Source organism: Thermomyces dupontii (genome assembly GCF_041956625.1).
Source record: "Thermomyces dupontii strain NRRL 2155 unplaced genomic scaffold VTN31scaffold_1, whole genome shotgun sequence".
Lineage (NCBI taxonomy): Eukaryota > Fungi > Ascomycota > Eurotiomycetes > Eurotiales > Trichocomaceae > Thermomyces > Thermomyces dupontii.
In genome coordinates, this window is record NW_027192307.1 from 782,469 (window position 1) to 804,426 (window position 21,958).

General features: G+C 52.3%; 9 protein-coding genes across 9 annotated transcripts; 2 read left to right on the forward strand and 7 right to left on the reverse strand.

Annotated features, from left to right (window-relative positions):
• Positions 1–143: 143 nt before the first annotated feature.
• VTN31DRAFT_299 (uncharacterized protein) lies at positions 144–2,909 on the reverse strand (the record flags this gene model as incomplete). The annotated part of the gene is made up of 4 exons (XM_069403218.1): positions 144–680; positions 739–969; positions 1,022–2,789; positions 2,884–2,909. 4 exons carry the CDS (start codon positions 2,907–2,909, stop codon positions 144–146), a joined length of 2,562 nt encoding a protein of 853 aa, XP_069263155.1.
• An 874-nt stretch (positions 2,910–3,783) lies between these two features.
• VTN31DRAFT_300 (uncharacterized protein) lies at positions 3,784–7,470 on the forward strand (the record flags this gene model as incomplete). Its single annotated transcript, XM_069403231.1, has 2 exons — positions 3,784–3,816; positions 3,874–7,470. The coding sequence occupies 2 exons, from the start codon at positions 3,784–3,786 to the stop codon at positions 7,468–7,470; spliced, it is 3,630 nt and encodes a 1,209-aa protein (XP_069263156.1).
• A 233-nt stretch (positions 7,471–7,703) lies between these two features.
• Positions 7,704–8,987, reverse strand: VTN31DRAFT_301 (uncharacterized protein; the record flags this gene model as incomplete). Its single annotated transcript, XM_069403242.1, has 1 exon — positions 7,704–8,987. One exon carries the CDS (start codon positions 8,985–8,987, stop codon positions 7,704–7,706), a length of 1,284 nt encoding a protein of 427 aa, XP_069263157.1.
• Positions 8,988–10,363: 1,376 nt separating this feature from the next.
• Positions 10,364–12,261, forward strand: VTN31DRAFT_302 (uncharacterized protein; the record flags this gene model as incomplete). Its single annotated transcript, XM_069403253.1, has 7 exons — positions 10,364–10,463; positions 10,515–10,691; positions 10,755–10,890; positions 10,946–11,362; positions 11,414–11,793; positions 11,844–11,944; positions 12,004–12,261. 7 exons carry the CDS (start codon positions 10,364–10,366, stop codon positions 12,259–12,261), a joined length of 1,569 nt encoding a protein of 522 aa, XP_069263158.1.
• Positions 12,262–12,312: 51 nt separating this feature from the next.
• VTN31DRAFT_303 (uncharacterized protein) lies at positions 12,313–13,224 on the reverse strand (the record flags this gene model as incomplete). The annotated part of the gene is made up of 4 exons (XM_069403264.1): positions 12,313–12,907; positions 12,989–13,042; positions 13,113–13,128; positions 13,194–13,224. 4 exons carry the CDS (start codon positions 13,222–13,224, stop codon positions 12,313–12,315), a joined length of 696 nt encoding a protein of 231 aa, XP_069263159.1.
• Positions 13,225–13,859: 635 nt separating this feature from the next.
• VTN31DRAFT_304 (uncharacterized protein) lies at positions 13,860–14,823 on the reverse strand (the record flags this gene model as incomplete). The annotated part of the gene is made up of 2 exons (XM_069403275.1): positions 13,860–14,444; positions 14,503–14,823. The coding sequence occupies 2 exons, from the start codon at positions 14,821–14,823 to the stop codon at positions 13,860–13,862; spliced, it is 906 nt and encodes a 301-aa protein (XP_069263160.1).
• Positions 14,824–14,825: 2 nt separating this feature from the next.
• On the reverse strand, positions 14,826–15,935 carry VTN31DRAFT_305 (uncharacterized protein; the record flags this gene model as incomplete). The annotated part of the gene is made up of 1 exon (XM_069403286.1): positions 14,826–15,935. One exon carries the CDS (start codon positions 15,933–15,935, stop codon positions 14,826–14,828), a length of 1,110 nt encoding a protein of 369 aa, XP_069263161.1.
• A 2,397-nt stretch (positions 15,936–18,332) lies between these two features.
• VTN31DRAFT_306 (uncharacterized protein) lies at positions 18,333–20,090 on the reverse strand (the record flags this gene model as incomplete). The annotated part of the gene is made up of 2 exons (XM_069403297.1): positions 18,333–19,837; positions 19,892–20,090. The coding sequence occupies 2 exons, from the start codon at positions 20,088–20,090 to the stop codon at positions 18,333–18,335; spliced, it is 1,704 nt and encodes a 567-aa protein (XP_069263162.1).
• An 801-nt stretch (positions 20,091–20,891) lies between these two features.
• Positions 20,892–21,868, reverse strand: VTN31DRAFT_307 (uncharacterized protein; the record flags this gene model as incomplete). The annotated part of the gene is made up of 5 exons (XM_069403308.1): positions 20,892–21,025; positions 21,078–21,468; positions 21,521–21,599; positions 21,655–21,694; positions 21,763–21,868. 5 exons carry the CDS (start codon positions 21,866–21,868, stop codon positions 20,892–20,894), a joined length of 750 nt encoding a protein of 249 aa, XP_069263163.1.
• Positions 21,869–21,958: the final 90 nt, after the last annotated feature.

Sequence of the window (21,958 nt, forward strand, 5' to 3'; positions counted from 1 at the left end):
CATGGAGGGCTACAAGTACAAGGAACTGGGCATGGCGGTGATGTGATGAGTTTTCTTGTTAATGACGGGTTGATACTGTCCAATTTACATCGATTTCACTTGATAATCTACAAAATTGCTCCCAAAAAAGAGAAAACTTTGGCCTAATACTCCCAATCATCATCAACACCTCCCTTTGCAGCATTCTCCTTGGCCACACTCTCTTGCTTCCGATACATCTCCGCCACCGTCCGCGTCGTCGTCGCCTTCTCGGGCTTTTTGTCTTCACGCGCCCGGATATACCGCGGGAAGCGCAGCGAGATGCCCTTGCCCGTGTCCCCGATCTCGTCCGCAGCAGCCTTGTAGCGGGGGCTGAGCGTGAGATCCGCGGCCTTGACCTCCCACACGAGCTTCGGCTCGAACCAGACGTCGGGCTGGTCCTTGGGCACGGACGAGTGCACGTAGAACGGTTTCGGCTTGTCGATGGCGAGCGGCGAGAGTGTCTTGTGCAGCTCTTCAAGAAGTGCGTCCGAGAAGCCCGTACCGATGTTGCAGATTGTTTCGAACGTCTCGGCGCTGCTGTTGTAGGCGGCCAGCAGGAACGCTCCGTATACGGACGTGCGTTTGCCGCGGCCATAGTACGCACCTAGGACGACCAGGTCGAGCGAGTCGCCCAGCCCGGCGAGGTAGTCTTTCTTGACCTGCGAATTCGGTCAGCTTCCAATTTCTCGGATCTGGTGAGGAGATTGAGGTTGGTACCTTTAGCCAGTTCCGGCTTCGTTTGCTCGGCTCATAGCCGCTTTCTTCTGTGTCCAGCATCTTCACCATCAGTCCCTCACAGGACGCCTTGACACTCTCTTCCAACAGCGTCTGGATTTCCTCCAGATCGTTGGTGTTTCCATACTGCGCAAAGGCAAACTCGCCTTCGACAGGCTGGAACGATTCGTGGAGAAGCTGTCGTCGCTCGCGAAGCGTTTTCCTGACTGTTGGCTGTTGTTCGTTAGCATCGACCTGGATTCGGTGTCTCCAATCGGTCTCTTACCTCGCCGTTGAGGAACAACAAGTCAAACGCAAACACGCACACCTTCACCTTGACATCTTCCGCTTTGACGTCTTTGCGCTTGCGAGTCATCAATTGCTGGAATGGAAGTACTTTTTTGTTTTCCACATCCCAAGCGACTGTTTCGCAATCAAGCACGAAACTATGAACGCCCGGCTTGATCCACGTCTCGAGTTTGGCCAGAACGTCGGGGTACTTCTTCGACAAGTCTTCTGAATTTCTCGAGAAAATGGCAGCCAGCCCCTTTGTGTCCTTTTGTAGAGTTTGTTTCGCACTAGGGTAATGCTTGACTGCTTCAGGAGAAACATAGTGGATCTGAGCTCGTTCGCCGTCGTATTTGTATTCGCATGTGAAATCCTTGCCTTCGAACCGGTCGAGAACTTCCGTGATAGACTTTGTCGGTTTTGCAAGCATTGGTTTGATCGGCACACCGGGTTGGAGTTTGCACACGTCACGGAGTTTCGTGATGCCATGCTCGAGCATCGCCGGAATGATCACCTCGTAAGCAGGCACCTCACTGAACACCGTCTTCAAAATTGATTCACCTGCGGCCAATTCATCGGCCGTGGGAGTCTTGCCCTTCAGTGCGGCTTCGTGCGTCACAATCGCTTGCGCCAGGGCAACGAGCACGGTCTTCTCAGCGAGACCGAGTCTCAGTTTTCCTTCCAGGAACCGGACAATGTACTTCGCCTCGCTAGCACCGCCCTTGTTTTTGGTGATATCCACGCCCTTGGAACCCTTCCCGGCCGTGGCGGCATCGGCGGCCGAAAGAAGTTTCTTGATTCCACTGATTTTCTTCTCCTGTGCGCCATGCCCTTGAATCTTAGCAATGTTCAGGAGGCCCTCGTGTACCCCCCTGATAGTCAGAGGTTTCGGCTTGAACATCGTCGGCTGGTTTAACCTGCTTTTGGCTGCAACAAGTCCGAGGTCACCAATCTCATTCTGATCTGATTTGATGACGGCCAAGCTGCGGCCAGTACTTTCACCAATGGCCTTCATAATCAAGGATTCTCCGATACCAAGTTCAACACCCGCATAGTCCGCCGCCAGTTTATTGACCATCAGTTGCACCGTCGGCAGCAAGTCTTCGGGTGTCAACCGCAGGACTTGTTGCAGGAACAGAGATGTGTGAGCTAGGATGGCCAATCGTTTTGTAGTCATCTCAATCAGCGAAAATGTCGTGCACAGCGCAGCATAGGGTACTGGCTCTCCCGGTTTCCAGTCCGGATAGGGATCCTTGCCGGAGCTCTTGAGCGTTTTCTGAACCTTTTCCATCACCCTTTTCTTGGCTTCGGGCTTTTCTTCCTCCTCGTCACTAACGACGAAGTCTTCAGCAGCTTCATCACCATCTTCTTCGACTGGGGTCTTCTCCCCGGATGCCTTTTCCACGGCTTTCGGACTGGAAGGAACGTCGAGCGACCGTTTACGTGGAGATCCCGGAGGGCTCTTCTTCGGGCTTTTCCGACGCCTTTTGTTTATTGGCTGAACATCCGAGTCCTCCTCGGGTTCCGCGCTTTGTTCTCTCTTGACGCCTTTGGACGAGGAGGGAGATCGCTTGTTGTCATCCTCTTTCCCATCAGATACTCCATTGGCCTGGGCATCTTCCCCTTTATCTTGCATCGGGTCTTCTCTTGCACGCTCCTCGGACGGTGCCTCATCTTTGTTGTCTCTTTTCGTAAACGAGAGTTTCGTCTGTCTCTTCGGGGCTTCTTTTGTCGAATCTTGGCCAGCTCCGGAGCCAAAGAACCGCCTTGAGTGACATTACGATTAGCAGGCCATTGTGTAGATGGCTGTCAATTTACGTGACAACCCACCGAAGCGTCAATTGGGGATCTCTCACGTACCCTAGAGTGGCTTGTTTTGGTCCCATAACGAATGCACTAAGCGGACTTCTTCCTATGGTCTTTCGACTATGATATGTTGTAGAAAATTCGTGAGAAGCGGTCAATGACACGTTAATGTCAAACGAACAATGTAGCTTGTATGTCCGTAGATACGGATGCGACAATCGTCCTAGTACGTTGCGACCGAATCGCGTTGCCGTGGCGGAGCTTCGATGTGGACACAGCGCTGAGAAGCGCGTCAAAGGCATGGAAAAGAAAAACGTTGCGATACTGGAGGGACTTTTTTTAATTCGATCGAACATGCCTCCCTTTGTGTTGTCTCGTATTTAGCTCCGCATTCTCCAGGCAGACTATGACCATAACCAGCTGAGCGAGCAGGCATCGCTTGAGACGCGCGACGTGACGTGACGATAGACGCGAGATCAGTCACGTGATTATAACCTTCTATCTGACGTGACTCCTTACGGCATCGTATTGGCACAGCTGTTACGGTACAGTACTCTGTCGTCCGTACATCATACATAACTAGAGTGGTTGTTCTGGAGTACTAAGCTACGAAATGTACGAGTACTCACGTATGGAGTACGAGTAAACACAAAACGGTATTTTCCGTACGAGTACTCCGTACTTGTCCATATTGTCTAAAGCCGTGATAACCTACTAATCCATTTATGGTATAATCTACGAGTAGTTATCCTGATCAGGTTTAGGTTAGAATCTTCTTCATCGAAGTTCACTGCTTCAGGCTCGGTGCTTTCACCGCCTTCACCATCCGTATCAGCAATTTCGACTTGACGTCGACATCTCCAGCGTGACTGGAGGCTCCAAAATGCGTTCCGTTACAGGACTAAGTGAAGTACTCGAATTAGGGTGAAGGAACTAAAAGCGTAGGCAAGTACTATGGAGAACCAGCGACAAGAATCGTTCGGAAAGGTACCAGTACCCATGTGCCGTGCTTGGTTAAGGAAATGGATCGCTGATGCTCCGAAGTTGCGTCCACCATGCGTCGAGCTAAGCTCGGTAGCGCTCCGCCTGCGGGCTGGTCAAAGCCAGCCAAGTGATGTACAACGGGCATTAAATGCGGTTTATGAGGTCCTCCGGTCCCTCGGCTCAAAAGATGCTCTTGATGAGAAGCTCGCGGAATATGTTTTCTTTCCGCTTTCTCAGGTCTTTAATGAGGCCAAACGTCTCCCTCTCCGCTGCGTCGAAATCGCCATCAAGTCGACTGAGATCCTGGTGGAGAAAGGATGGCGCCAACGGCTGTCACCCGAGATGGGAAAGCAGCTTCTCATCCTGCTGAGCCTCTTGATTGGAAACAATCCAATCCAGAATCAAGGTGGTGCAGCACTTAGCGCAGAGCTCGAGGAGCTTACCTGTGCAATATTCAAGTGCATGGCGGCTCTTTTCCGAGTACTCGAGGGTCCAACAGCGAAACAGACGATCTTCCATGAGATCGGAACTGCTACAATCATTGACCAGACAGCTTATATGCTCCTGGAGGGAGTCTCGGAGGGGACCTCCAATGACATTGGGAGAGCTGCCATGGAAGCTCTGCAGATGCTCTTCAATCGCATCACGGACCGAGTGGTCCTGGCCAGCATCATGCCCCGGACTGTCTCTGCTTTGGTCAAAGTCCTGAAACCATCGACACAAGTTCGCCGTTCATTTCGTCTTCTAGAAGGAGCGCTGAAACTCTTGACACGTATCCTGCGTTCAGTGCTCAACGATAACGTAGCCTTTGAATGGCAATCTAAGGCTGATCGACTGGAGTCTCCAGACAGGTTGGTTCTGGACGAGTCGTGGTTGAAGGCAACGGCTGGTCAGATAAAAATTGCTCTTTCAAATGTTGTTCAGGTACGGCGCCACGATCGGCAGCAAGTTCGAGACGCCCTCCTGGATCTTTGCGTAATGGTGATCCAGGACTGCCACAAGTCGCTGAGTGATTCACAAACACTTATGGTGGAGACGATCGTCGTGCTCTCTGAAGTCGATGAGAGAAATGTGGGAAATAATGCGTACTCTTCTCTACAGCATCTTGCTACCGTTTATCCTCATGTTCTCGACATCCTCAAAGATCTACTCCACACATGGACAATGTCTTTTCGAAGAACGATGCAGGGAAATGATGAAGTTCTCAAACAGAGAGCAATCAGACAAATCTCGACTACCTTTCAAGTGCTGTCTCAGCTGCATGCTAGCTCGGACATTTTGGAGAGTAATATGGCTTCTAGCCTAAGTGACAGCGTGATGGCCGTTGTCCAATCGACCAAGGGTATCCCGCAGCAGTTGAGTTCGACGCCGGGATCTGGGTTGGAAGTTGCTGTGCTTGAAAAACAGGAATCATTGCAGTCGTTTCCGCCTGTTCTGCTTCACCACAGCAGCCAGCAGCAGACTCTTGCAGACTTGCAATCCATGATCTTGAAATTGAACCACACGGACTCCGCGGACGCCATTACAAGATTCATCATGAACAGGGTGCATCAATCGTCGGGTGAAAGTCTCATCGCGCCATTTTGGCTGTCTTTGAGGTTTCTGACTTTGACGAACCGTCCCGATATTGACGAATTTCTGCAAGTCGACGGATCAACTCCACTTTTGTCGCGTGCAACGATGGTTGAGGAGCTCTATTCCGTTGCCCTGAAGATACTGAACGACTCACCATCCAGCGAGCCTCATCATTGGCAGCTGTCTGCCCTGGCACTGGAAGCGGTGGCACTGCAAGCCCAACAGCTTGGGGAAGAGTTTCGACCGGAGTTGATTGATGCACTGTACCCTGTTCTCCAATTCCTAGCGTCGAATAACCCGGCTCTGCAGAATCACGCCATGGCCTGTCTGAACATCCTTACCAAGAGCTGCAATTACCCCGACACGCGCGCTATGCTCATTGAGAACGTGGACTATCTCGTTAACGCCATCGGGTTGAAACTACACGCGCTCGACGCATCACCGTACCCGCCACAAGTTCTTCTGATGATGGTGAAGCTGTCCGGGGCAGGCTTGATCCCGTACCTGGATGATGTCGTCGATTCGATCTTTGGCATCATCGACATGTATCATGGATACCCGAAGTTGGTAGAACTGCTGTTCTCGACTCTGTCGGCTATTGTGAACGAAGGTGTGAAAGAACCTTCGTTACTCGCCATCACCCAGGATGGTGAACAGGACCGACCGGAGGACCGCGACATTCAACCGCTATCGATAACCGCTCTCGTCGATGAAGTCGCCCGCAGAAGAGAAAAAAGAGTCAAATCTGAGGAACTTGACAGAGAGCTCGAGTCCGAGCGGCTGTCTCATCCTGCCCGACCATGGACAAGGGAACTCGACGGCGGGCCGCCATTGGAAGAGGATGAGCAGGATCAAGGATCAATTCCTGAGCGCGAGGGCTTCGCGGACGAGACCGACGAGCCATTGCCAGCGCCAAAGGAGCCCCAGGACGCAGAGAAGCCGCTCAGCAAGCCACATACCCTGCTGCTGCACATCGTCAAATCTGTTCCTCCGCACCTCTCTTCCCCATCGCCTTTTCTTCGCCGATCACTGCTCGAGCTCGTCAGCCAGGCGCTTCCTGTTTTGGCGCGGAACGAGAAGAGCTTCCTCCCGTTAATCAATGACATCTGGCCATCTGTCAACGCGCGCATAGCATTCCCTTCAGCGTCGTCATTATCCACCACAGACCGATCATTAACATTCGACAAATCTTCATCATCATCCTCAACAGAAATCATCCTACGCCTCGAAACTCGCCCCGCCGACGAGGAAGACATACGGGAAGAAACCTACGTCACGAGCGCTGCATGCACGGCCGTGGCTACCATGTGCCAATACGCCGGGGAATTTATGTCCTCGCGTGTGGAGAACGAGTATCCACGTTGGCGACGCCTGTACCAACGCTGCTGGGAACAAGTCCGTGCGGATGCCGACAAGACTCTCGCTCGACGAGCCGCCACCACCACCACAGCCAAACATCCTCAACAACATCCTTCCTCGGAACCCCAATCTCAACAAAGTGAAACAACCGCCCTAACGCCCGCCAAACCCTTCTTCCTAGACATGAGCCTCACCACGCGAACCACAGCATCCACCCCGGCGCGCTCCTTCACACCGCACCACACCATCTGGCGCAGTCTCATCTCGCTCTTCATCTCGATGCTCGCGCACACGCGCCTGCCGCTGGCCATCGGTGACGAGATTTGCGAATTCATCGCGACTTGGGTCGTCCGTTTCGTCGGCGGGGATTACTATCGGCGGTATCGTCATCTCCGTCGATCCTCGCGGGGTGGTACTAGCAAAGCAATGACAGCGATCACTCCCCTCGCCGGTGGTAGCAGTAGTAGTAAGGGGGAAAGTATCCTACAAGCCGTGGAAGAGGAGGTTGATCATGCGATCCGCACGATGGAGACGTGGAATGCGGATTTGACCTGGTTTTTGTTCCGGGAACGGCAAGGGGAAGAAGAAATGCAGGAGGAGATACAGGATGGTCGGATCAAGACACGGACTGGACTGGGTGAGAGGCTCGCAAGGTTCAATGAGAGGGTATTACAAAGGGAGGGACTGGATGGGAGGAATCGGTTTGCCGATGTTATATTTTAAGCATGAATGTACCTACAATGAACGAACTACACTACGAGACCTATAGTCATGCATGAACCGATTCGTTACCAGAGTAGTGATCATTTCTATTTCTACCATTGAAGTTCTTGAGTGACTACCAACATGGAAAAACAAACAACAGGATAAAAGAATAGCCCCGAGACAGAATACTCAGTCCACAAACTGGTAGCCAAAGTCCAACATTCTCCCAGCAAAGTCAAAGGATCGGGATTTTACTCCTCGTCCTCCTCCTCCTCGCTGTCGGCGGTCTCCAGCCATTCGAGGAACTTCTCGGCAGCCTTGCGGACCTTCTTGCTGGTGGGGAGATCGACGTACTTCTTGCTGGCCTTGGAGCCCCAAGCTTTGAGCACCTCCTCGGACACCAGGTCGTTCTGATAGTAACCCAGCAGAATAGCCGGCACCTGAGGGATGAGCTCGGGATGATCCTTGCCCACGAAGCGCTCGGTGCCGCCGAGGAAGGCCTTCTCGTGGCGCTCGGAGGAGATCAGCTTCTTCAGCATGGGAGCCCGGTTGGGGATCTGCTTGACGATTTTCTCGTCGAAGATGGTTTGCGCCAGGACCGTCAGAGTCTTGTGCTTGTGCTCGATGCCAAGTTCTTTGATCTTCTTGTAGATTTCGATGTCGCTGACGTTGGCAATGCCGCCCTCCGTCTCTTCGGCGGTCTTGATGACCCAGCTGCCCAGTTGATCGTAGGTGCTGGTGCCGCCACCTTCTTCTTCTCCTTCCTCGGCTTCTTCATTGAAGACGAGCGAGCGCTTGAGATCATTAGAAAGCTGATTGGCACGGGCCTTGACAGCCTCCTCCGAGGTGTCGACCGACCATTTGACTTCCTCTTCGCCATCGTCGTCTTGGACATTAATGTCCTTGGCTTCATTCTTGATGCGGCGAGTAAACTCGTCATCGCTGTTGGCTGCGATCTCCACTTCCCCGTCAGGCTCGCCATTGTCGGACTGGTTGCTTTCGCCCGGGCTGCCATTCTTATCTCCGTTTGCTTCTTTCTCCTTGGCTTTCTCGCGGCGGGATTTCTTGGTCGACTTGTCCTTCTTGCCTTTCGGGGTCTGCGCCGCCCTCCTCAGAATGAAAGTGCTCAGCTTGAGACGCGGATCAACCTCAGAACGCTGCCCGCACGCCTTGCAGTCCAGCAGGATACGGTTGTCCTTGATGACCACGTCGGTCTCGGGATTGCGGCACTTCTTGCAGAGCACAAACTTCTCAATGAAGCCGTCCAGATAGTCTTGCAGTTTGGGCGCATCGTGGGCGCCGTTGATGATCCAACGGTCGTCGGTCGGCTTGGCATTTGCCTGCGCGCCGAGCTCGAATCCAAAGTACTTGATGACGTACTCCGGGGGACGGCTCAACGACTGGGCAACGGAGTTGAGGTTCACGACGACAGTCTTGATACCGTTGCCCTTGCCCTCAATCTTGGACTGGATCTTCTCCATCTTGTAGCGGTAAAAGGGATCGGTAACATCCCGACGAATGTTGATGGTCGCCATTTTCGATGGTTGCGTGCTTTCACAAGACTAACAGGAATGAAAGGCAGCAAGGAAGGACGACGACGGACTCAGGCGAAGTATTTTGCCGTTGCCACAAGAAGACATACGGCAAAGAGTTCTCCCGTAGGATGGTTTGAAGAAGAAAAATCGATGGTCACACTGTCAGTGATGCCAAAGAGGCAGTTTGAAGCAAATGATCAACAATCACGGAGGAGGGCAGCCCAGTCGGCGTTCTCAGCCACAGGATCTTGATTGTATGCTAAACGGTTTCCGCAGGTCGCGAAACAAATGCAGCTTGAGCGGCAAATGGTGGTCGAAAATGTTGACGTAGGGCGAATACATGAACAATCTTTTTGACGATGTCTTTGGGGGACGTTTCGTTGGCAAGGGGAACAAATGAGACCAACGGATGGCAAAAGGCTCTGTTGGTCTTGTCGTTCGACGGCAGATGTGTCCGAGAGGATGGACGAAGGCTGTCACGGTGAGAATTTCCAACGGAAGCTCCGGGTCACGGAGAAGGCTAATCTGGGTGATGAGACAAAGTCGACTGGGTTCAGCGACTGGAAGTTGATGGGAAAAAAACAGAAAAAAATGTGGCAGAGAAATTTGTAGGCATGGTGGATGCCTGAGAGCCTGATTGGGTTCATTAGCATTACTAATCACCGGCCGAGGTTCGGAGCGCACTTGGCGCCAATAGACCTAGTCACGTGATGCGCATTGCTCTGCAGCATGCCAAGCGATTGGCGGAATCAAACTCACGTGATGCGAGTGGCGGGGGGAATCGGCGGTTTACCCCGGCGATTACGAATTTACGGTGTCAACACAAGCTGCACAACCGTCGATCACAGTGAAGCTTTTCGGTGACCTGCAGGCAATAATTAAATAGACCGAAGTCAGGTTATCCATTGTACTTCAATAGCATGAAACGACTGAATGCTTAACGGCAGCTGTATTGAGGGTCTCGTGCGCCAGTTGGGTGCTTTTGCAGAGGTTAGGCCTACTAGTTAGTACCTACGTCCTGCGGGGCATTTCAGTGCTGAAGAATCACGAACAATGACTTCAATAGAGAGTGAAGTATACGGAGTACATGGCATCAAGCTTGGTATAATCAGCAAATGATTTGGCTGCGCTGTAAAGTCGAGTCATTACTGTCATTTGTGGTCTCAATAGTACGCTGATTAGCTCGAATCCTTGAATGGGAGGGATTGCGGAGTGGAGAGGACGAAGAACCAGGCTCTCGGCATGCCACTTTTCAGCTTCAATTCTGATATCAAAGTAGTACTACATAGTAGCTTGGACACTCACACTGAACCGGCTCTGTTGATCGATTATTGCAGAGAATACGAAGAGTATTGTCGATCGGCTTCTGACCCACCATGCCTGTCAATCTGTCACTGTATTTGGTGACGGATTCGACTCCGGCCATCCTCAAGGGTAGAGACCTCTTCTGGGTCGTCGAGGAGGCCCTGAAAGGAGGTACGATGCACCATGTTCCATTTCAAAGTCGCGGTACTGACCCTTTTCCAGGTGTCACCGTCGTTCAGTATAGGGACAAGACTAGCGATACCGGCGTGCTCATCGAGACGGCCAAGAAACTCCATGCCATCACTCGAAGATACAACGTCCCTCTGATCGTCAATGACCGCGTAGACGTTGCAATAGCGGCGGGAGCCGAAGGTGTTCATCTGGGACAAGATGATATGAGTAAGAAACCGCGGGAAATAAAACGTCACATTTGGTCGGCTCCGGCTGACATGCACTTGATAGGTTTGGTGGAGGCTCGGAAGATATTGCCCAAGGATGCCATCGTTGGTATCAGTGTTTCAACGGGTGAGGAGGCGGTTCTGGCCACACAGCAGGGCGCTGACTACGTCGGGATTGGCACACTCTTTGCGACACCTACGTGAGTAGTGGAAACGACTATTCCTCCTTGATGGGCGTAGAGCTGATATTGGAAGGAAAACGAATACGAAAAACATCATCGGTTCTCTGGGTTGCCGGGAGATATTAGAAGCCATTGGCGATAAGGAAGGGGCACCTGGAGCCGTGGCGATTGGCGGGATCAACCTCAGCACCGTGCGCAGGGTGATGATCCAGTCGCAGGCGACGTGCAAGGCTCTCGATGGCGTTGCCGTGGTCAGCGCTATTATGAGCGCGGAAGATCCGAAAGCCGCAGCGGAGGCGTTGTCGAAGAGGATCGAAGAAAGTCGTCAACCTTTGCCTCCCCGGTTGCCGGATCCAAGTGTCAACCAAGCGGATTACCTGTCCTCACAAGTACCGAAAGTCGTCCAGACGATGGTTTCGGCTCACCCTCTGGTGCACAACATGATCAATTACGTAGTTGCCAATTTTGCCGCAAACGTGGCGCTTGCGGCGTAAGTCTGATCTTCGTGGTGAGCGAGCCAGTAGCGCTGACGTTATGACAGCGGATTTTCACCGATAATGTCGCCGTACGGGGATGAAGCCAAGGATCTGGCCATCCATAACGGAGGCCTCGTGATTAACATGGGGACGCTGACCAGCGAGAGCGTGCCCGAATATCTCAAGGCCATTGCTGCGTATAATGCCCACGGAAATCCGGTAGTATTCGATCCCGTCGGGGCGGGCGCGACACACATTCGCCGAGCAGCAGTTGAGACGTTGATGAAGGGTGGATACTTTGACCTGATCAAGGGCAACGAGGGTGAAATCAAGCAGGTGTTTGGACAGTCGAAAGGCGTGGCGCAGCGAGGCGTGGACAGCGGACAGAGCACGTTGAGCGACCTTGAGAAAGCCAAGATGGCGCGGGATCTTGCACGTCGAGAACGTATGTCAACCATCCGAGGAACTGCTGAATCAGAATCTAACAAGCAACAGGCAATGTGGTTCTGATGACGGGAGCGGTGGACTATCTGAGCGACGGATGGCGGGTGATTGCCATCCACAATGGCCACGAATTTCTTGGTCAAGTGACAGGGGTATGTCTACGACCATCCAATTTGGCGATAAGCAAATACCCTAACTGTTTTCAAATCAGACCGGATGCTCGCTCGGAACGATAGCCGCGGCATTCCTCACAACCTATCGCGAGGACAAGCTTCTTGCCGTCCTTGCCGCGGCCCTAGTCTACGAAATCGCGGCAGAGAACGCTGCTGCGGCAAAGGACCGGGTGCGTGGCCCGGGCAGCTTTGTTCCAGCGTTCTTGGATGAACTCTATGCTATCCGCGAGGCAGCCCTGCAGGGCTCTGACGCATGGTTCATTGGCCGAGCCAAAATCGAAGAGATCCGCCTGTAGACAGTTTTTGTTGTAAATACACAAATTGTACAAAAGTGGTAGACAAAGGGTTTAGACAGCCTTCGCCAGAGTCTCCAAAGCAGCCTTGGTATCGTTCTTAGAATCCTTAACCAGGGCATTAATAGCCTTGAAACCCGAGTTCTTCGCATCGCGAAGAATCTCAAAAATCACACCCTCACTCGTCGTAACGATGGCGCCGGCATCCCGTAAGCGGGCCAAGGCAACCTTGGACTCCTCCGGGTTGACACTACTCACGCCGTCGGCGATAACATAAACTCGGTACCCGGACTCGAGCAGATCGAGCGTCGTCTGCGTGACGCAGATGTGGGTTTCGAGGCCGACGATGATGACATCCGGAGCCGCTGATCCAGTGCTGCCCCCGCCAGAGCCAATGGAAGTGCCTTTCAGTTTCTCCAGATCTGCCCGAACCTCATCGGTCATCATGCTGAACATGGTCTTGTCGACGTCGAGTCGGACGTTGACGTTCCCATTTCCAGCACCAGCATCGCCTCCGTTGCCGTTGCGTGCGAGCAGCGATGTGATTTCCGAGACTGTATTCCCCAGCCGTGCACGGTTTTGTGTCGTGATATATGCCGGGATGGATAATGGTTGGGCAGCTCGAAGGAGTTTCTGAGTTGTCGAGACTCTTCACAATCCCAATTCCCATCATTAGTCTCCATTCTTGGTCGGGGCTCAGTAATTGATCATCGGTGAAAGGGGGACATACACTTTGTCAAATCCGTATACATGTGAGCGGAAAATCTCTTGGATGTCACAGATACTGGAGTTTCGGAGGAGCTCGGTTTAGTTTCTCATCAATCGATTTCATTCCACTTGGGCTTCAAACTTACAATAGAACTGGGTTCCCTGCGCAAAAGTCAGCACTTGATCTCTTCCATGCTTCAAAATGATCACCCGAGGAGTCTACGTACTGATGCGACTGGCTCTTGCGATAGCGGCCATTTTCCGGATGCCTGTCTGCTATGCTAGATGTTGGTTCTGCGGGTATGTTTTCTTGAATTGGCAATTCAATTCAGTTTAGCTATTCGATCAAGCCCAAGTAGAGATGCTGATGATATTTGCGATATCTGTTCAGTTCTCTCTCCAGTGTCGATTGGAGATCCCGTATTACATGAGTAGGTAATGAGTTAGGTACCCCGCACGGATGTGCAGACTTGGTTGGGTGCGGGGCAGGGGGTCCTAGGCCATAGAAGATCCGAAGGACTACGTAAATACCATAACAGGCAAGTTACTATCCATGATGACGTTATGACCCGACTGATGCACCCAGCAAGACAGAACGAAAGACCATTGAAGCAAACTCAATTGCGGCATGGAGGTCAGTCATGGCGAAGAAGACATGCCCTTCAAACGGTAAGTTCCTCGAGACTTTCCTGCAAGATCTTCTCCAGGTCCTTCAACTCCCGTCGTCGTTCCTCCTTGTCCTGTGGTTCCGATGCAATGCGTCTCACCTCGTCCGAGAATTTGAGAACATCAGCGGGCGTGAAAACGTTTCGAGCCTTGCTTGCAATGTGGCGCTCTACCACCTGACGGCAAACATTGTCGACGAAGGTCTTCAGAGCAACCTAGTACAATTGTCATTCAGTTATCAATAATTGTTTGTGAAAGGGAATCCACCCGACAGTGTTTCCAGCGCTCACCTTGTAGTAAACTCGAAGGCTAGTCTTCGCCTCCTCGCAAGCTTGCTTGGTCATGTTCACATTGATGTGTTCCTGGAGCGCAGCCAGAATACTCTGTGTCGCTACTGGTATCGGATAGCTCTGTCTATCAAGGAGGACATGGTGGACTTTTCCAAGGCCGGCTTCTATGGCCTTACTGATTGTCTGTTGACGTGCTTTTTGAATATTGTCGGTGAAGTAATGGTTGTAAGTAATAGGCTGGAGCTTCTCATCAGCACACAGCTTGCCGAGTTCTTCCAAGGCCTCGTTTAGGATTTCTTGCAGCCGTCTGCTGATAATCTTCTGTACCTCGCGGCGGACGTAGTCCTCCTTGATCACATGCTTTAATGCGTCTCCAACGCATGCGAGTGTCACTGCATGCACACGCTTGACGTGCCGTTCCGCAATTTTCCTCCAGCGACTTGACTGCTCGTGGAAGAGCTCGGTGAGCAAGGTGCTGTTGTAATTGCCGGCCAATTCCTGGCCTCTTGTTTGTTCATAAACCTAAGATGGCAATGTTAGTCAAGATCTGAAAGCCAAGTTGCTGCGAAGCATTTTCTACCGTTTGAACCCATGAGTCAAAGTCGTCTTCGGTAAGAAAATTTGGTCCCTCATGTTCCTTCTCAAGATGGCTGTGCACAGTAACCTGTGGTTCATGTTCCGATTCTTCATCTGGGATTTTTTCGGGAATTGGCTCAGATGAAGCGATCTTCCGCTTCTGTGACCTTTCCCTCATGTAATCAGCGAACACGCCGTTCAGAAGATGAAACTGGGCACGCAATCGAGTGCGAGGCAACTCGTCTTCCCCATACGCAAAGAAGTCAGACTTTGAAATTTGATAAGTCCCGTCCAAGGCTGCTTGTATGATTGCCTGGAACTCCATACTCAGCTCGGACAAGAACGACCGCTGATCTCCGATCGCCGACCTCTCCTTTCCAAGTTCTCGAAGAAAAGGAGAGTTTCAATCTCGTCACATACTTTTGGAAGTTCCCGCTCGATGTGACTCTCGAGGAGTGATGCAAGAAACGATCTCAGTGCGTCAATACCCACTCTAGACATGTTGAGCGGATGATCTTTCCACTGGGCAGATTGGAAAAATTGCATCTCTGCTTTCTTTCTCTGCGCGAGAGTTATGCCCTCGTTGATCTCCATTGGGGATGGGTTTTTCAACACGAAAAATCCCAGCTTCAACTTCGTCTGATCCTGGTTTTTCGTGAACTTGGCGATCCGTGCTTCAGTGCCCTTGTTGATCAAGTCGACCTTGGTGATGATACCGACTGTTCTTTCTCCAGAGCGATCAAAGTGACGAGCACGCTGAATGATGGGCTCGGTAACGATATCATTGGTAGCTCGCACAACGGCAAGAATGATGGTGCGAGAGTTTCGAAGATATGAATCGACCAAGTTTTCGACCAGCTTGATGTCTTGTCCTGCCGTTTCATCGACAAAGATCAATCCGGGAAGGTCCACCACGGTGAGATGAAGTCCAGTGTTTCCAATAGCCTCAATACGAAGCACGTCTGCGGAAAATGCCGGTGCATCCTCGCCGGCGTCGCCGAATCCGCGAATACCCATTTGTTCTGCCGCATCACTGATGACGCCTGGAAGCTCCCCGTATCCTGCAAGGGAGCGGTGAAAGTTTCTCAACTCGTTGGCTTCTTCTGAGTCCCGTTCTTTGTGCGGAATGATGGATGCAGTAATCGAGCTCTCCGTCAGAGAATGACGCAGGATAATTTCTGTTGCAAACTTGGTACAGACGCCGTCTTGACGGGGAAATGGGATACCTGTTATCCCTTCAAGTACCGAGCTCTTCCCCGCAGACTGGGCACCGCAGACGACAAGCTGCGGCAGAGAGATGTGGTCGCCCACTCCTATGGCTCTGATTTTGTCGACCTGGTTCAATCTCTGCTTGACTGCGGTGGATTGGAGTGTGTTCTCGAGCCCCGAATTTGGGCCATTGCTTGTTTCATTTCGCAATTTAACGTTCTTGGTCATCTTGACGGTGCTTTGGGTCAGGAAACTGATGGAGTTGTGATGGACTAGAAGATTGTCTGGCGCAAGAGTTAAATGAAAAATTTTGTGGTGATATCATCCAAGGTAGCTACTCAACTGACGGACGGATTGAGAGACTAGATATATGGTTGACATCATGACAATGAGCGCGGGAAGATAGCCCTACCCCTTTGACACATGCGGCCGGCAGCAAGCTTCAAGTTTCAAGCGGACGTACGGAGTAGTAGTACACTGGCCTAGATTCCATAATTCCGCCAATGGTGGCCCATTATGACACGGAGATCCGTGCTTTACCACAGTGATATGAGTAGGTCAGTGTACTATGAGTAAGCGTGACGCTGACACTGCCGAAGACAATGGCCATCATGATCGAGATCGGGACAGTGCATGGTAACGATGGACAAACAGGTAAGCAACTCAGCCCTTGAAAGGAACCCATGCATTACATGGAAGATACCAATCGTCCACATCATTGATTGCTCGCTCCTCTTTCATGCCAGACCGAAGACAAAAGATGTTGATACTGGAGAAGGGAGAGGCGGAGACGATTGAAGAGAAGACGGATTAGGGTTCCACTGAAGCATTCACACTTAACCTAATACATTATCAGAGTTTCCAAATGTCCCATGGGTTTATCAGCTTGGTCAGGACCGTCAGGTACGGTGTAGGTACCGAGGTACCAGGTAGGTTCCTAGGTAGTTTAGGGCAGAGCATCCTTCTCCTTTCCTTGGGACGATCAAAACGCATTTGCTGTCATAATTCATTCATTTCGCTGGCAGAAAATGACAATTGCTCGATACCTCTGGGCTTGATGGCTTATTTGGTGTGGAACATTTCGCACCTGTTACTGGTACTACTATTATCACAACTCAAGGTACTTGCCATGTCCCAATCTGAGAAAGAAAGGGCGGGGAACTGCATCATGAGGTAAGATCTCTCTACAAATCTTCAGGGAGCAATGATCTTAGCATAGCAAACAGATAGGGAGAGGTTTCGGAAGAGAAGAAGATCAGCACCCAGTATCCGAAGACAGTGCGGGACTGGTACCCTACCCTACAACCCTCCGTTTGCAGAAGTTGTAGGCCAAGGATCAACTTCATTGATATTAGAGAATGAGGTCTGGAGTTGTGCTAAATTCTCCCCGTTTTTGTCATGGTGGCATTCTGATTCATCGGAAGCGAGGATGCATCATCTGATCCGGGTTACTATCAAGAGAAATTTCCATGTCGAGGAGCAGATCATCCGAATTGAAGGCGAACATCCTAGGATAGTATTATTAGTCCAGTAAGAAGCTTCTTTTTCCCGTTTCGTTCTGCTGACATACCCCAGGAACCTACACCTCGGCAGGTTTCTGAATGTTTTCCACAACCCCCGAGGATTAGGTACTCACACCGAGGTCACTGGCGGCATATCTTCAAACTTACTCGTCGACAAACACGCCGGCACCATCGACCTGAAACTGTGTGTCAAATGGTGCTATCAAACCACGGAAGCTAGTACTCTTTACATTCACGGAAAAGGGGCGGGGGATACACTCTGATCTCCGCCCCGAAAAGCTTCCTGCTGCATGCATTATGAGGACAATTTGGGTGGCTCTACATGCGAGGATTGAGATGGGTGCCATTGGCCGAACTCTGGACCGTTTGACCCCGTAAATCATCTTTGGTGACAACAAAAGCGTTTGATATCTTCAGTCTCGGGTTCATATTCTAGAAGCACGATCATGACCGATCACTGGCCCTATAGGACCCCAATGGGTCCTTTTTCTTCAAAGGAAATATGTAAAAATAGCTTATGGAGAAATGATGGATGAACTTTTTACGGCGGAAAAGTTTCCGTCAACGGATGGGATACATACTTGGCGGTGATCCATTGATCAAGGGATATGCTGGATGGATCGATATCATGAAATGGCAGGATTACTTCGAGATCAGGAGGAGGCTTTCTTCGGGGATTACTTGCAGCTTTCAGAGTGAAGTCCTGAATGGATGAAATGACCACTACCCTTAAGTCTGTGCTCATTCAGAGTGGCCTGACCGCGGTCACACAACAGCGCGGACGCTCATCAAAAAGGCTGGGATGTCTTAACTAACACAGTGAGCAGCACAGGCGAATCGGAAATTGACCAACGATAGGTCCCCAGTTTGGCAGTCCAGCGATGCTCCAGTTCTAGTACTCAGATAACTCGACAAGAGTGTGTACTGCTCCGGTACTGCACATTCATGAGCCCAGCACATCAGGCAAAACAAAGACAGAAACACCCTGTCTTTCTGTTCTGTTCATTCCAGTTCAACGGCATGCATCATGAAAGATAGAAGATTCGGTACACACTACAGTACAAGAACAGCACCATCATATATGCCTGTCCACGTTTCTCAATCACCGGGACTGATTCAACCATCCAAATGCCGACGCTCCGCCCACCGGATTTGTATTCACATTCGTTCCCCGTTGTGATTTAGTCCATGGTGCCTCGCCCTTGAAGCTGGCGCTCCGGCTTGGTGTCGGATGCACAATCTCGGGCCCGCCGCTGCCGGATGAACCGGTCTCTGCGCCGGCGACCGCGGAGGAGGCCGATGTCGTTTCCCCGGCGGTGCTTGTATTTGTACTTGTACTTGTGCTTGTCGGGACCCGCGTGGATGACGGTTTCGACGGCCGGAGGACTTTCATGGTGCGACCGCGGTTGGACTTGGCCATCCCGATCGAACTCAAATCGGCGGACCGCGGCTCCCGTCGCCATGACCCCCAGACATTTGCACTGTCCGCCTTTGTGGTAGCGGTCGGTGTCGTTGAGGTGGTTCCTTCCGGGTCGCCTGATTGGGGCCGCTCGCTTGGAGCGCGGTCGGGCGGTAACCGCTCCGGCCGTCGGTCCTGCTGCTCCACGGGAGACTCCACCGCGTCTGTCGGGCAGGGTGATGGCGCGGAGGTTTCCTGCTGTGGACGCGAGGGGGGCCGTCCAATGACGCCGACGTGCCCGTTGGCGACAAGTCGCTCGCGCGAACCCCGAGAATCCACGACGCCGGATCCGGTGCACAGGGTCTTGAATACCGCGTCGTTCTCGGGCCGGACCAGCGGGATGGACACCCTGTTTCGTTCATCATCCACCATAATCAGCTTGTCTTGCGAGAAGAGAATGTCCGCGTTGTGTGATCGGAGGACGTCGCTGCCAACTACAATCTGGATACTCGGATCATCCGGATCCGTATTACGGACAATGAATCGCACCGTCACCGCCGGCAGCTGTGGGATTGGATTGCTGGCGCGAGGGGACGACTGATGGATGCTGGCTTCCGGGAGGTACAAGGGTAGCTTCATAAACCGTACTCCATCCTCAATAAAAATCTGGTCTTCAAGGCCGAGCTTCTCAATCAACGGGTAGCCGAGAAAAGAGGCGCAGGAGCCCGAGCAAACCGCCGCGTAGAGTAGCGAGTCGTTGGAGAACGTCGTTGTCAGCCAGCATCGGATGATGCATGGCACAGGACCTAAGAGAAATAGACCAGGAGGAGGCATGGTAGCGGGAGGCGGCGAACCACTACCTGAGCGGACCAATCGCGCGGTGTCGAGTCCCATGCTATACGTTCGAGCCGAATGATGGGAGTGGCCCGAGGAGCTCTGGCGGCCCTCGGATCGATGGGACGACGATCGTTCCGTGAGGGGATGGCTGCCTATGCCGCTGCCGGTCCTCAGGGGCAGTTCACTGCTGGACCGGCTGACCTGTCCATAGTAGCCGTGAATGGCACTCTCGTCGAAGCGGACGCTGTTGGCTCGGGAGGCACCGCGGCGGGGCTCCTCGTCATTTTCCAGCGGCATGGTATTGATCAGCCCGGAGTGCTGTCCTTGGTCGAACCCTTTGAAGGCGTCCACGGTCGGTGTGTACGAGGGTTCTACAACAGGCCTGGATTAGATCTATGTGGAAAATCCCTCCGGAAGATGCTCACCTGTCAAGGGACCGCTCGCCGTTGTCGGGAACGGGGAGAAGGGAGCCCAGACGTTTCTCAGCCTGAGGTCATCGTCTCTCCTCCGCTCCAGCCTCGCCAGTCTCTCGCTGTGCTCCTGCTGGACGGCGTGCAGGTCTTTGACCTCCTCGAAGACACGCCAGATGTCTTCTCGGGAAGCGAAGGGGTACTGTGCGTCCATCCCCAACAGCAAGGCTCGACCAAAAGAACTCTGACGCCCAACACACGACGAGAGAAGCACTTGTCCGACTCTGTGGCCTCTGAGCCGTGGCCAGCAGTCCCCCCGGCGGATGACCCTTGACCCTGCTTGGCGGGGTCCTGCGCTTCTCCTCCCACCAAGCGTCGAGACGGCCCAAAGGCCGCCTACCCTAGATATCGCTTTGTCGGGAGCAAAGTGTCGTGAATCATCCGTGTATGGGGTTGGGCAGATTATGGAAGCGCTCGTATGTTGGGTGATTGCTCGGTGGCGGAATCGTCGCAACAGTCGGCAATCGATAATCTATGCTCCGCGTGGATATACCAACAGAAGATCGACAACAAAAAAAAAAGAACCGAAGTACTCGTAAAATCGAGAGTCTCACAGGCCAGGGATGGCGAGGAACAGTGGATAGTCGATGGTCGGGAAGCACAGAATCAGGATGGACAGGATTGCAGATACCGGTTCGCAGCGGGCGGTTTTGTGGAACGATTTGGACCACGGATTGGAAAATCTGGGTCGTCTGATGAAGCTCAAGAACCTTACAAGGTATCAGTGAAGAAACCGTGTGTTGAATCTGTCTGACGGTGAATCGTGGTGTTTCGATTGACATTCGTCGGAGATTTTGCATGCGTTTGCGGAGTCTGGGGTACGATCTGAAAAAAAGAATTTAACCGGCCAAAATACACACCCCCCTCTGAAATGGTTCATTCTACAAGACTTCTACTTCATTGGCATGCAAGTATGTATATCTGCATCATATCCTGCTATGTACTAGAGGATCCTTCATTTGGGCGCTTGCTCCCAGTGAGGGAACATCATTGGCAGTTTCTCTGGATCTTCCTCTGGCCAGGTTGCCCTTAGGACCTTCATCAGTTCGTCGAATACGACTTTGTAGCCCTCGCCAGTCAAGTGTAGTCCTAGATTTCGCCGAATTAGTTCGAAATCCATAGCTCCGGGGCAGACACGCACCGTCCGTAAAGAAGCTCGCCAGGCGCTCGTTCGGAGGCTGGTCCTTGGAGCCGACCAGAGGCTGCCCGGGTTTCCAGCCGGCCGCGGTCATGAGAGCCGTCCAGATATCGACCACGGGATATCCTGCAGCCGTCGCCACCTCACGACAGGCATCGGCATACACCTTGGTGTTGGCAGCCGTCCGGCTTGGGGTCGGAAAGCCCTTTTCGGCATCGAAAATCTGCAATTGATGCTCATTGACTGGAGGCGGCGTCAGGACCAGGATCTTGGGATTCTGTCCCTGCGTGGCCGGGTACGCCAGGATCTTCTGGAGGTTGCTCTTGTACTGGTCCAAAGGGACATGCTGCGCATAGGGCGCGAGCACGGCGTCATTGGCGCCAAAGAACACGGTCTGCAAGGGGATGGTGAGCGCCGACATGGCCGTTCAGAGCGACGGTACTCACCATGAGACGCACGCGTGCCGTCTCGGCCGCGGGGAAGAACTTGGGCAGCACGATGACGGCGTTGGCTGTGGTATAGCCACTACGATAATCAATCAGTACTATGAGTCTCTACTACGGGCATTGGACCGACTTACCTGAGCCCTCGGTTGATGACATCGAGACGGCGGTTGTAGGCTGTGAACACTCGTCAGTCATTATCGGCCACTGGGTTCTGCATATTGCCCCAACAATGCAATCTTCACCATTCTGCAGAGCGGCCCCGAAGCCGAAGCCGATGTTCGGGTCGTAGGAGAGCTCCGTAATGGAGTCGCCGAAGAGGATGAATTGGTCGTAGACCGCTTTTGCCATGGTTCAGAACGATTCTTTTTCTTTCTTTTTCTTTAGGTACTCTGTAGGAGCACTCAATTGTAGGTAGGTCCTACTAGTTTCTACTCCGTA